Consider the following 14,000-nt stretch of genomic DNA (forward strand, 5'->3'; position numbering starts at 1 on the left):
TGAAAGACTCAACAGTCTGCCCCTACATACATGAAATGTGTCTGCTAGAAAGGATGGCTAAATCAACCATGATAACGTCCACTCAGTGCAGTGCCTCTGTGAATCCCCATGTTGTTGCGTATGTCAATAGTTTGTCCTTGGTTCTGCCTAGTGGAATTCCCCTGTGTGAGTACGCCATCTGTATATTTGTCAATTCACCTGTTGAAGGGCATTTACATGGTTTACAGGTATTTGACAGTTACGAATAGAGTTGATGTACATATTTATGTAGGTAAATTTTATCTCCCTAGGGTAAATACCAAACAGTGGGATGGCTGGATGTTATGATAAATGTATATTAAGTTCATAGGGAACTGCCTGCCTGTTTTCCAGAGAGGATGTGCCATTCTACATTCCCACTTGTGTTCTCAGAAATTACGTAGAGTATAACTACTGTTTGCGATATTCTCAAAAAAACAAAACTGTAGTGATGGAGAACAGATCAACTGTCCAGAGTTCAGGGTGGGAGATGTGGCTACAAAGGGACGGCAGTTTGAGGGTGACAGAATCACTCTATCCTAATTCTGGTGCCGTTTATACACATCTATTCTTGTGTTGATACTTATAGATCCGTACACCAACAACTCCTAGTTTACTGTATATTAAATTAAAAAATAGTAATTTGTTCAAATGTAGATATAAAAAAACACCCAACAGTGAGCATGCCACAAAACTGTCAAAACATGAAATTAATGAGATAGAAGTCCTGGAATAAGTTTTACCTACGTTCCTCTGGTGGGTGTCTAAAAGGAAAATGGTGTGCTAAACCTTTAACATACTAATTTTAATTGTAAATTGGGCAGTTGAAAAGTAAATCCTCCTCCTAAGTTATAAACTGGCCTAGAATTAACTGATTTTGAAGTTTTTATAGTTCCTTAATGTCCATAAATTTCATAAGTTCTGCAGAAAGTGTAGAAAATGCAGAGTTATTTAAAATAAATATTTCATTTGGCCATCTGTCTTAATTGGGTGGAGGTGGAGTTCTAAGGAGAAGTTTAATTAATTAATTTAGAGGAAGACAGGATATCCGACCTGTTCAGGCACCTGGACAGACCATTCCTCTCAGGGATAGAGGAAAATACCTTTACTAAGATTAAGAGATGCCCTGATACAAACCCTTAAGTCGTAACGTAACGTAACGTAACGTAACGTAACGTAACGTAAAAGTTGGCAGACACAGAGGTGCCACAGCCAGAGTCATAACTCATCCTAGTCACTAAACAAATCAAAGCAGAAGGGATTTCAACACTGGTCATAATTGTGACCCTAGGTTCTGTACATTTTCAGCTATAGTATTGACCAAGCCCTGAGAGCAAATCAGCCTAGAAGGGAGCCCTGATGGGTATTAAATGTTCTTAATCCAATCTGTACCTAGAGGGGCTCCTCATTCATGAAAGTCACAGGTACCATGTCTACTTACATGATATGCGCCAGCATAGAGAGCCAGAGTAAGTGGAGAAAAAGAGGACTATGACTTACAAATCAAGCTGACTGTGAGAAAAAAGCAAAGACTGTGGCTTTATAGAATAAATGACTATATTATGATGTGTAATGTTAAACCTGGATGTGATCATTACTTATGCTGGAGCCATCATGATTTCCCCAGTTGGCATCTACATGAAATGGACTCCTGCACGTTTTATTCTGATGTGGCTGACTTTGTTCACGTGCTGGAAGCCCCTCCAGCCAGACAGCACAGAGGATGATGTGTATTACATCAGTCAGCTGCAACCTCCATTTCAGATTCAGGAAGCCGAGTCCAAATCATAAAATCTTTCTATGTGGAACTGTAGACAAAATGTTAATCAAAAATTTGATATTGCACATCAAAAACTTAAGGCCCAGAGTAAAGTTATTTTTATAGGTTTCTGCTGTTGAGGGCAGCCCAGACTATTTAAAGGTATATGGACTAGTGATTCTGATTTGGAGACACTTTTTTCCAACTTCTTGCCTGCTAGGCAGAGGCATTAACCTTGGGAAGGACAATCAGAAGAGAACTCTAAAGGGAGGGAGAGGAAAGAAAGCTGGTTTGTGACCCAGGACCAGAGAAACAGCATAGTGCCAGGTGCCTTGCTCACACAAACAGAAGACCAAACAGATGGGTGTTTCCCAACCCCTGACCAGGCAACAGAAGGCTCCAGATAAGCTCATCTTTCTCTGGGATGCAAATGATATCCCTTTAACAACATCAAGCAGCTAGGTAACAGTTAAGACAAAGAGCCCTAACAACGATAAGTGTCCAGCCTTCACTTTCCCCATGAACCTGGGGTTCCCCTTTCTGAGGAAAGATACCAAGACAGACAGAACCTGCAAGAGAGACCCAGCCACACAAGTGACCTGATCAAGGAAGATTTTGTCTTTGCACATGGGAAGCCGAGACTTCCCTCCTTTCCCAGAAACATGGGCGGAGAGAGAGGTGAGGGGCACCAGGTAAAATGGGGTAAGAGGCACTGGTAAGGGGATCCCACCAAGCCCAACCCTCCCAGAAACATCATGGTCCCAGTAAGGATGAGTACAAGAGCCAGTGGCACCAGATCAGCCATGCTGACCAAGAAAACACATTAACGTCTCTGATAATTAACCTGTCATTGGAACCCAAGCCCACAAAGTTGACAAAGACCTATATGCTGAGCCTACCCAGGGTCATTGGCTGCTATAATGAGAGATTTATATGGTATCAGTGTGTCTTAACCTGATAGACAAAATAGCTAGCATACAATTATCCTACTAAGAGCTGAGAAATCAAAATTTGAATAAAAAAAAAGACAACCAACTGACAACACCTGAAATGAAGCAGGTGTTGCAATCATCTGACAAGGGTTTTAAAACAGCCATCATTAAATGCTTCAACAGTCATTTACACATTCTCTGCATGCAGATGAAAAATATATCAGGGAAGAAATGGAAGTTATAAAGAAAGAACCAGATGGAAATTATAGGACTAAAAAATACAACATAAATTAAAATAAAAATTGCTAGAAGACTGATGGTAGAGATGTGGGACGGTAACAGTGAATTTGAGAGCACATGAATAGAATTCTCCTACACTGAACAACAGAGAGAATATAGACTGAAAAAAAGTGAACAAAACGTCCAGGACCTGGGGGACAGAAACAAAAGAGCCAACCTTCGTACCATCAGTGTCCCAGAAGAAGAAGGGAAAGAACATGGAATGAAGGGTATTTGAAACACATAAACCTTCAGTTCTAAGAAACTCAGTGACCCTCAGACAAGAAATCCAAAACAGAACCATGCCAAGACACACTAATTAAATGTTTGAAAATCAGAGACTAAGTACAAAATCTGGAAAATAGCCAGAGAGAAAGGACTCATTATTTGCTTAAATTTACCCATTTGAATGTCAGCTGATCTTTTGACCACTGGAGGTCACAAGGAATTGTCACAACATTTTTCAAGTTTCAGGGAAAGAAAAAAGAATTGTCAATCATAAATTCTACATCCAGTGAATGTGTTCTTCAGGAATAAAGAGAATTTTTTTAAATGTCAGACAAAGAATTTGCTGCTAGTAGACCCAAACTTAGTGACTGGCTATGTGAAGTTCTTCAAAAAGAAAAGAAATGAAAACAGGAGGAACCTGAAACATCAAGAAGAAAGGAGGAGCACAGGACAGGGAAGAAAATATGGGAATACAATGTGCACTATTCTTTCATAGTGAGTTCCATAAATCATATTTAATGCTTGAAATAAAAACTATAACACCCTCTGATGCTCAAGATAATGATATTTAAAAGTTGGAGAGCTAAAGGGGTCTAAACGGAAGTGAGGTTATATGGTTAAGTGGAAAACGTTGAAATCATTCAATGGGATGAATGATGGCTACATTAATGTGCATGTCTTAATTCATGGCAGCTGTGCATGTTATTTTATATGTCAATCGCTTCCACAAATGTGTTTTAAGTTAAGCATCTTAAGGTGGGGGATGGTCCTGGATTACCAAAGTGAGTGATACATGCCTTCACAGGTGTCCATATAAGAGGGAGTCAGGGGGAGATTTAAGACAGAAGAGAAGAAAGCAGTGTGAACATGGAGGCAGAGAGGGAAGTGATGGGGCTACAGGGCAAGAAATACTAGCAGCTATCAAAACCTGGATGAATCTAGGAACAGATATTCCCCCAGAGCCTCTGGAGAGAGTGTGGTCCTGCTGGCACCTTGATTTTGGTTAAGTGAAACTGATTTTGGATTTTTGGGCTCCAGAATTATAAGAATATCAATTTCTGTTTTAACTCACCAAGTTTGTCATAATTTGCTACAGCAGTAATAGGAAACTCATACATCTGTAGACTGTTATACATCGCAAATGTATATTGTAATACCTAGAGAAACTATTTTGAAAACTATGGCATCCTTAAAAGAAGTGTTGAAGTAACCCACAGGAACAAAGGAAGGAAGGAAGGAAGGAAGGAAGGAAGGAAGGAAGGAAAGAAAAGGGAAACAGCAGAACCAGAACCAGAGGGAACTAGTATCAGTAATAACCTTAAATATAAATGGTTTAGTTCATTAAGAGATAGAGAGGCAGAGTGGGTAAAATCATGACCCGAATACATGCTGTTCACAAAAAACACATTTCAAAGTCAAGGACATAGGTAGGTAAGTAGAAAGAGAAGTACACCTTGCAAATATCGATAACAAAGAAATAAGAGTAGCCACATTAAGATTTGATAAAGTTAAACTTGAGAAAAAATAAAAAAATAAAAAAAATTCTTGGGGTACCTGGGTGGCTCAGTCAGTTGAGTCTGACTCTTGATTTTGGCTCAGGTCATGACTGATCTCAGTGTCATGAGATCAAGCCCAGAGTTGAGCTTTGCACTGAATGTGGAGCCTGCTTAAGATTCTGCCCTTCCCCCACCAGCTCCCAGTGCTCTCTCTCTAAATAAAATAAAATAGAATAGGATAAAGTAAAATAAAAATAATAAATAAACCAAAAACATTCTAGAGAAAAAGAGGGACATTATACAATGATAAAATGATTGATACCAGGAAGACACACATATTCTAAATGTGCAGACAACAAACATCAGAACTTCAAGCTCCATGAAACAAAACCGATAGAGTTGAGAGAAGAAATAACAAATCCATAGTGTAGTTGAGGACTTTAATGGCGCTGGTTTACCAACTAAAAAGAAAACCAGCAGAGTTATAGAAGATCTGAGCAATACAATTAACCAACAGGCTCTCACTGACTGCAGAACACTGCACCCCACCCCACAGCAGCAGAACACACTTGCTTTACAAGCACCTATGGGACATTCACCGAGGCAGAACACAGTCTGTGTCAGACAATGGACCTCAACGCATTTAAAGAAATTAAAATAATACTGAGTGTGTTCTCTAACCACAATAGAATTGAGCTAGAATTTCTTAACAAAAAGGCAACAGGAAAATTTCTAAACACATGAAAATTAAGCAGCACATATTCATGATCCAAAGAGAAAGGCTCAAGTGAAACAAACAAAAAACAGAATCAAAATGAGAACAGAACATATTAAAAAAAATATCTGGGATACACCTAAAACTGTGCCAACAGGACAATTTATAGTAGCAGTAATGTAACTACATCACATAGGAGAAAAGGAATTAAATAATTACCTAAGTTCCAACCTCAAGAAAGTAAGGCAAAAATAAACCCAAAGGAGTTGGAGAAGAGTATGGTCAGTATCAGAAGTCAATAAAATTGCAAATAGAGAAAAAATAGGGGCAAAAAAAAGAAACAAAAGCTATTTCTTTAAAAAAAATCAATGTAATTGATAAGCTTCTATGAAGACTGGGAGAGAGAGAGAGAGAGAAGACACACATTACCAATATTAGGAATAAAATAGTAGGTGTTACTACAGATTCAGCAGTCATTAAAAAGATAATAAGGAGGGGCACTTGGGTGGCTCAGTCCTTAAGCATCTGCCTTTGGCTCAGGGTGTGATTCCAGGGTCCTGGGTTCGAGCTCCACATCGGGCTCCCTGCTCTGCTGGAAGCCTGCTTCTTCATCTGCCACTCCCCCTGCTTGTGTTCCCTCTCTCACTGGCTATCCCTCTCTCTCTCTGTCAAATAAATAAATGAAATCTTTAAAAAAAAATAAGAATGGTGTTGTAGCATGAATCTGAGCTGTGTTAACAGATGTACCCACGTGCACAGGCAATGCCATTAGGAGAATGAGAATACGAAGAAAACTGCTTGTGATCATGTGATTCCAGATCTCCAAGAACCTAAGGAGTGTACTTGAGTCTAAGCATGAAAACATGGGTTTTTATTGAGAAAGCCTTTAAGTAGCTATCTCTATGTACTGATTCCTAACATAAACTGCTTAAGCTTTTCTCCAAAGCACTGAGAGGTATATTGATTGGCTCCTCTGATAATATCAAAGATATATAAACAAGTTTTATATATCAGTTTTTAGTGTTTGCTTTTGTATAGCTCTTTCAGTCTTTTAATAAAAAGAGAATGATGTCCTTTGGCTCAGGATTTGCCTACAACAGCAGGGGGTTTGGTCACAGTCATACGGGGCTCGGGCAGCTTCTAGAAACAAGAAGCAGTTTCAGAAATAATAGATTAACTGACCATAAGTAACAACTAGTATCCTTTGTAGTTAATCCACAAATCTAGCTGGACAGAGGCAGTACTACTTGATCTCAGACTTCCCTGAGGTTGGCTATTCATCCCCTTAGAGGCACAGACATTTAAAACCTACAACCTGAAATTAAAGCAATCTCCTGGCCACCAATTGCTAATAACTGAAAAGGCCAGAGGGAACTCCAGATGCAATTCTTCAGCAAATTAAATTCAAGACAATTATCAATATATATTCTTGGATAGATCTCAACAGAGGTTTTTTAAGTAAGTTATTTAATTTTAAGTCTGTCCCTCTGTAAAAATAACCTGAGTAAATCCATTCATCTCTTGGGAAGATTAGACTATTAAACGGGTCTCCTAAATTCAGTTGTCCTCCTTTTGTGCCGAGAATGTTAAGAAACTGAAATACCATTAACAAACATTAGAAAATTGAAAACCATATTTAGGATGAGCTGGTTAGGTAGCCCACTCTCCAGATTTTTTCTGAAAATCCAAGCCTAGAATTCCAACCCCCATCCCCCAAAGGGGGACCTATAATAACATAGTGAGCCTGAGGTAGTGAACACCAGTCTTCCATAAAGAAGCATTTTAGCTCGTATTTTATTTGAAACCTGCATCATGAGATCCAATGATTTTCTACTCTTGTCTGGCATGTAACTACCCCCATGTATCTGCCATCTCTCCAATTAGATTTTCAACTCCGTGCTGAGAATAAAGTCTAGCATATAAATACTCAAAAATATTTGTTGAAATATTCTCTAAAAGTACCTGTTTATTTGAAGACACCAGCTGTGATTCTCTGACTGGTTTCTTTTTCTGTAATTCTGTGTACTAAGGAAATATATCAGTGGCTTCTCTTTTCTCTCTGCAGCTGATTAAATGCCCAACTGATCTCTGTTACATTGTGTCTCCCAAAGGGCATCTCAGTTTGATTCAATGGGCTATTTAGTTTTGCATTTATAGATTTGAGCTATCAAAAGGAAGTTCTAATAACACTTACGTCAACATAATACATAGTTTGCTGTTGCTCTCTTAACAACAAATAGCATTAAAAATATGGGTGTATGAGTTGAGATCTTTAATAGTGACCTAAGGGAGTTTATATGGCATTACTTTGCTCCGTGTATATTTTTTATTTTGCATTTATTTAACATTTTCTCTCATTTGCTTTAGTGACACCTTTCTTAAATTAGCTGTTATGGTAATAATAAATCTACTTCACTCGTGGGCTACATTTCTTAACTCCGCAGCACTTTAACATGCATTAGTTCATTTGCTCCTTGCCACAGGCAGGGAGAGTTTATTATACATATTTTATAGCCATGAAAACAGAGGCACAGAGAGGTAGAGTGACTTCCCTCAGGGTCGGAGAGGTAGTTAATAGCAAAGCTGGAGCCAGAAACTCCATCTTTGGCTTTCTGGCCCCGTTCCTATCCACTCTGTCAGTGCTGACAAATAGTACTTCCGACCAAAGCCAGGCTGTGCTTGGGTAATCAGCATAGGAGCTTACGAACAATACAGATGTCTGGGCTCCACCCTGCACAAAACTGTATTCTTATAAATGGATGCAATTTCTGTCTAATAATTTGGCAAAAAAGAATAACTATTTGGTGAGGGTGGAGGAATAGGGGCCTTTATATAATGTGGCAGAAGAACATAAAAGTTTCTACCAAGAAAGTTTTAGGGGGATTGCTGGGAAAAGATAACAATGTAAATGCAGTTACCTTTACCCTGAAATTCACCTGCTGCAAATTTTCCTGAAGGCATACAAAGCAAGTGTGGCAAGATGTTTGTACCAAGTTGTTTACTGCACAGCTGCTTATAAATGCAAAGGCTGAGGTAGGCTGGGGAAGGCAAAAGACCATCAATGAGAATTCCTAAAGAGACATGCCATATCCACATGTAACAATAAGAAGCAGACACTGGAGAATAATAACTGGATTTAAATATCTACATACACCCAGTGTACACCAGTGTATACATATCAGCATATATCAGGCTTATAAATTTGGGGTAAATCCTTTAATCTACCTACAACTTAGTCTTATCATTTATCATATGAGGCTACTATTAACCCCTAATTTACAGGATTAAGGTAAGGACTAAATAAGATAATATGCATTAGGCATTTAGCCCAGCACATGATATATGAGATATTTAGTGAATATTTGCTATGATATTACTAATGCTATTATTATAATTATCATAAATCATGGTCCAGTAACATCATTTTAATTAGTAGTAGTAGTAGTAATAATTGACCCATAAGAGGATGAGATAGAGACATGTACTGATAGGGAAAGATGTCCGATGTATAACAAAATGGCAAGAGTATATTCTCAGTGTAGTCAGAATAGGGGCCCATTCATTGTTAAAGGCATGGACAGCAGGCACCTGGGTGGCTCTGTTGGTTGGGCCTCTCCCTTCAGCTCAAGTCATGATCGCAGAGTCCTGGGATCGAGTCCGGTATCAGGCTCCCTGCTCACCGGGGAGTCTGCTTCTCCCTCTGCTCCTCACCTGCTGTGCTCTCTCTCTCTCTCAAATAATAAATAAAATCTTAAAAAAAAACCCAAAATACCAAGGACAGCATGTTTATCTAAAGCACTTTTTAAAAATGTAAATTACCTCATAAGCAACTGGTAAATATAGAATGAGTATAATAGCCAGTACTGTTTTTCTCTAGCAGAATAATAAGTGAAAGGTATTGAATAAGAAAAGGGTGAAGGTCTAGGCAGGGAGAGATAGGAGGCCCCTGACCCCCCTGAGTAGGCTCTCACAGGGGCTACATGGCCAGGCTCACAGAATTCCCAGTTGTGGAGACACCTTATAGATAAGATATTAACCAGAGAGAAGGGAATGTAACAATCCACCTTGTCTGTCTTCAGTAAAGACAAGATATTTACATGATAGTTACAAATCCACCTTGTTTGTCTTAAACCTTGTAGAGCAGATATTTAGGAAGTTCCCTGGTCAGTTTTCTATAAAAGACTGACCATAAAAGCCCGCAGTGGCAACCCATGTGGGACCCTCTCCCTCTAGATAGCTTTTTTTCTTTCCTTACTGTTCTCACCTTCATGTAATAAGCTTGCACTTCACTTAACCCTTTTTTGTCAGCAAGATTCATTCATCGACTCCTCAGATAAGAACCCTGCAAAATGGGCAGAAGATATGAACAGACACTTTTCCAATGAAGACATACAAATGGCTAACAGACACATGAAAAAATGTTCAAAATCATTAGCCATCAGGGAAATTCAAATCAAAACCACACTGAGATACCACCTTACGCCAGTTAGAATGGCAAAGATAGACAAGGCAAGAAACAACAATTGTTGGAGAGGATGTGGAGAAAGGGGATCCCTCCTACATTGTTGGTGGGAATGCAAGTTGGTACAGCCACTCTGGAAAACAGTGTGGAGGTCCCTTAAAAAGTTAAAAATTGAACTACCCTATGACCCAGCCATTGCACTACTGGGTGTTTACCCCAAAGATACAGACGTAGTAAAGAGAAGGGCCATATGCACCCCAATGTTCATAGCTGCATTGTCCACAATAGCCAAATCATGGAAGGAGCCGAGATGCCCTTCAACAGATGACTGGATTAAGAAGCTGTGGTCCATATATACAATGGAATATTACTCAGCTATCAGAAAGAACGAATTCTCAACATTTGCTGCAACATGGACGGCACTGGAGGAGATAATGCTAAGTGAAATAAGTCAAGCAGAGAAAGACAATTATCATATGATTTCTCTCATCTATGGAACATAAGAACTAGGAGGATCGGTAGGGGAAGAAAGGGATAAAGAAAAGGGGGGTAATCAGAAGGGGGAATGAAACATGAGAGACTATGGACTATGAGAAACAAACTGAAGACTTCAGAGGGGAGGGGGTGGGGGAATGGGATAGACTGGTGATGGGTAGTAAGGAGGGCACGTATTGCATGGTGCACTGGGTGTTATACGCAACTAATGAAGCATCAAACTTTACATCGGAATCTGGGGATGTACTGTATGGTGATTAACATAATATAATAAAAAATAAAAATAAATAAAAAAAAAGAACCCTGCAATCCTACTACAGTAGGGGGGCAAGATACCCCACAAATAAAAAGCAAGCCTGAGCACTGTACAAGTAAACTAAAAAAGGAAAAAGGTGAAAAATGGCAGAATGACCTCCGTTAAAGAAAGAGACCTTTTGAGTAGCCGCTACAATCCATGCAAGCTGCTAACGCTGGAGAAAAAGCTATAAAGACTTTTCCCTCCGTGCAGACAACCATGGTGAGTAAGGATTCTCCCAGATCACGTTTTCTTTCTTCTTCTTCTTCTTTTTTTTTTTTTCATATGTGATGTAGTTTTATTTCATTCTTTGTCCTGGCTGCATATTATATCTCGCTATATAAGAATATAATATAAATTGACAAATTCTCCTCAAAAGAGCTATTTGGACTATTTTCCAGATCATCTTTTCAATTTGAATAGCACGGGTCTCATGAAAGTGACAAAAGTGTCCTCAAGGCCCAACATGGGAGCAGGTACATGTGTCCGGGGTACAGCTCTGCAGGGCAGACTGTGACTTCCCTTGCAAGTGGTGGAGCAGAGATTCACGTGCTAATTTTTATATCAAGGCTGTGATTGTATTTTTCAGGACTCTGGATACCGAGTGCCACAGATACACAGTCAGTTAGCCCAGGGCTGTTAGCCCCCAACCTCTGTTACTTTGAGCATGAGCTCTTACAGACTGCAAGGGCTTTTGCAAGACCTATGGTGTGACTCTAGACAATACTTGTAAGTCCAGAAACACTGATATTGTAATGCCACAAGGAAGTACAAAAAGAGGGCTAAGAAGGAGGGGTTGGTTGAGAAACAACCATTTCTACTTTCTACTCTTCTGTATATTCTAACTTTTGCTATATTTTTTAAGGATTTGAAGGGAAAAAAATGAAACAGATGAAAGGCAATCCTGAATTAGTTTTCATGTGAAATCAGATTTGGATAGCATTAGTGTAGCTAGTATCCATCCATGCTGGCACAGCTGGACACACACGCTAGAGGAGAAGAGACACTCCATCCCATACTTACACGTACAAGACCGTCCTGGTATCGCCCACTTTGCCAGCATCGCCCACCGTAAGGGTGTCATAGCCTCGTTCCAGTTCAAACTCTTCAAATGCAAGCTTGATGACCTAAATAAAGCAAAGATCCTTATTTACTATCACAAGAACTGTCCATGACTCCAAATATGCAAATATCCAGTTGTACTATAACTGTGGATAATTGTATATATTTGAGAACCCTCGGTTACAGAATTTTAAAGAATTCAAAACTGCTATCACTCCAAAGACAATGAGTATCAGCACTAAAAGTGAAATTAACCCATATTACGCTTTTAGTGAAATGTATATCAAATATTTAACTTTAATAGAGCTTCGAAGGATCCAAAGACAACTTAATATAAGCAAGAGAAATGTTCATTAATTCTTTTTTTAAATTCTTTTTTTAATATATCTAATTTGTTAATTCATTTAATATTTCTTTTAATATATTTTGAGGACACCCAAACACTCTGAAATAAATATTTTTAGAGTAATGTATGCAGATTTTATTTAATTATCCATATTAACATATTAAAAAGATCTCCTGAGGCTAGAAAGTTTTCCTCTTCATTTAACTTTGCAAAGCCTTGAAGGTTTATTTCTTCAAGAACACTTTGCCCTGGTGATTGACACCATACCAACTAGATATGATCGGTTTATGTATGATACGATCATATATTATGATTCTATGAATTTCTTTTTATAGAGCACAGGATCCTTTTCTCCAGAAAGAAGAAATGCTTTCTTCCATAACCAATATTTTGATCAAGGAGAAAGAGAGTAAGAGATGTCATGAAATTAGGCCAGAAACCTGCATGGCAAAGAGAACAAGGAACAGGAATTAGGTAGATAGATAGATGATAGATGATAGATAGATAGATATAGATAGATAGATAGATGATAGATAGATAGATGATAGATAAGATATGAGGGTCATTGATGGATGATAGATATATAGAAGTGATAGGCAGACAGACAATTCAATAGATCGATAGATATGAGACAGATACAGATAAAAGATTGATAAGCGATACAGAGATAGATTGATCAATCAATAGAGAGATGAAAAAGATAGATGATAGATGATGGAGTTAATAGAAGAAAGTGATATAGATAGTAAATGGATAGATAAATATAAATTATAGGTAGATAGATGCATAGACAGATAAATAGGAGAGATAGATACAAAGAGAGAGGTGGGAATTGGAGGAGGAATACAGGACAGGAAGAACAGAAACCATAATACTGGAAATCCATTTCGATGGCATCTATTCCAGAGTAGATCTGAAACTCTGGAATCTTGTAAAAAAGTATCAAATGCCTATTTGCTAGATCTGAAAGGAAAAAGAGTATGTGGCACCAGAAGGAAGACTAATACCCAACTTAATGTGTGCAGTCCTGAGCAGGCTCTACACAGGTGTCCTTCCGAGCAATGCTAATATGGAATGCATTAATTTTGCTATTTGAAATTCTTACTAAAATTAGTGATACAGTTATTATAATAGATTATAAAAGTATACTCTTTCAAATTGCAGTGTTTGTGTGAATACATTATTTTAGGAATCTGCGTTGAAACAGGTGTAGAGGTTGATAACTGATGCAAACCAGGATCAATACTGCACATGAAGCTTAGGGCCTGAACATGGTATTATTTTTATTTTTTTCTTTCTCAGGGGTCTGTTTATACGTGACCATGGCCCAACAAGAAGAGAATAAAAGAACTGAAGGATCATCATTGAGACCGGCAGTTTCGTTCCCATCCCCTTCCTGACACGTTTTCAGCCCCGCCTTGTACAGCGCCCTGCAGTGAAGCAATGATAATCCATTAATGTCTGAGGGTCACGGTTGGACAACTTGTAATGAGTCACACACAGGGGGTCTCACTACATAACTGTGCTTCCATTAGGGGTGTAAAAATGGCCATTTTGTGATTTTGTCAAGCCAAGGCAAAGGGTATTAGAGAGCCTTTTGTCAGTGTTTAGCCTCAACAATCAACCAGAGCCTGTTGTCAAAGGATAATCTTTACTCCATGCTATTAATGCTCCATAAAAAGAGAACATGTACACCCAGTCTTGGGCAAAGAACCTGTAGTGTGTCAGACAATGTGGCATTCTGTAAATATTCTACCTGGTATTAAAATAGAAATTCACATTTGTCATGAAACTTGCCATCATTTCTCAATCAGGGATGGGCAGAGATGCAAGTGAAAAATATGTTGAGTAAATACATTTTTTAAAGATTTTATTTATTTCTTTGAGAGATAAGAGAGAGAGAGAGCACACAC

The 14,000-nt window shown here is 38.5% G+C and overlaps 1 protein-coding gene across 1 annotated transcript in view; it reads right to left on the reverse strand.

Moving 5' to 3' along the window:
- CSMD1 (CUB and Sushi multiple domains 1) overlaps positions 1-14,000 on the reverse strand; it is a 1,986,149-nt gene that overhangs the window by 485,178 nt on the left and 1,486,971 nt on the right. Inside the window, exon 13 of the mRNA XM_034647758.1 lies at positions 11,703-11,806. Within this exon, the coding sequence (XP_034503649.1) occupies positions 11,703-11,806 (104 nt within the window). The remainder of the gene's footprint in view (positions 1-11,702; positions 11,807-14,000) is intronic.

Source organism: Ailuropoda melanoleuca, chromosome 18, assembly GCF_002007445.2.
Source record: "Ailuropoda melanoleuca isolate Jingjing chromosome 18, ASM200744v2, whole genome shotgun sequence".
Lineage (NCBI taxonomy): Eukaryota > Metazoa > Chordata > Mammalia > Carnivora > Ursidae > Ailuropoda > Ailuropoda melanoleuca.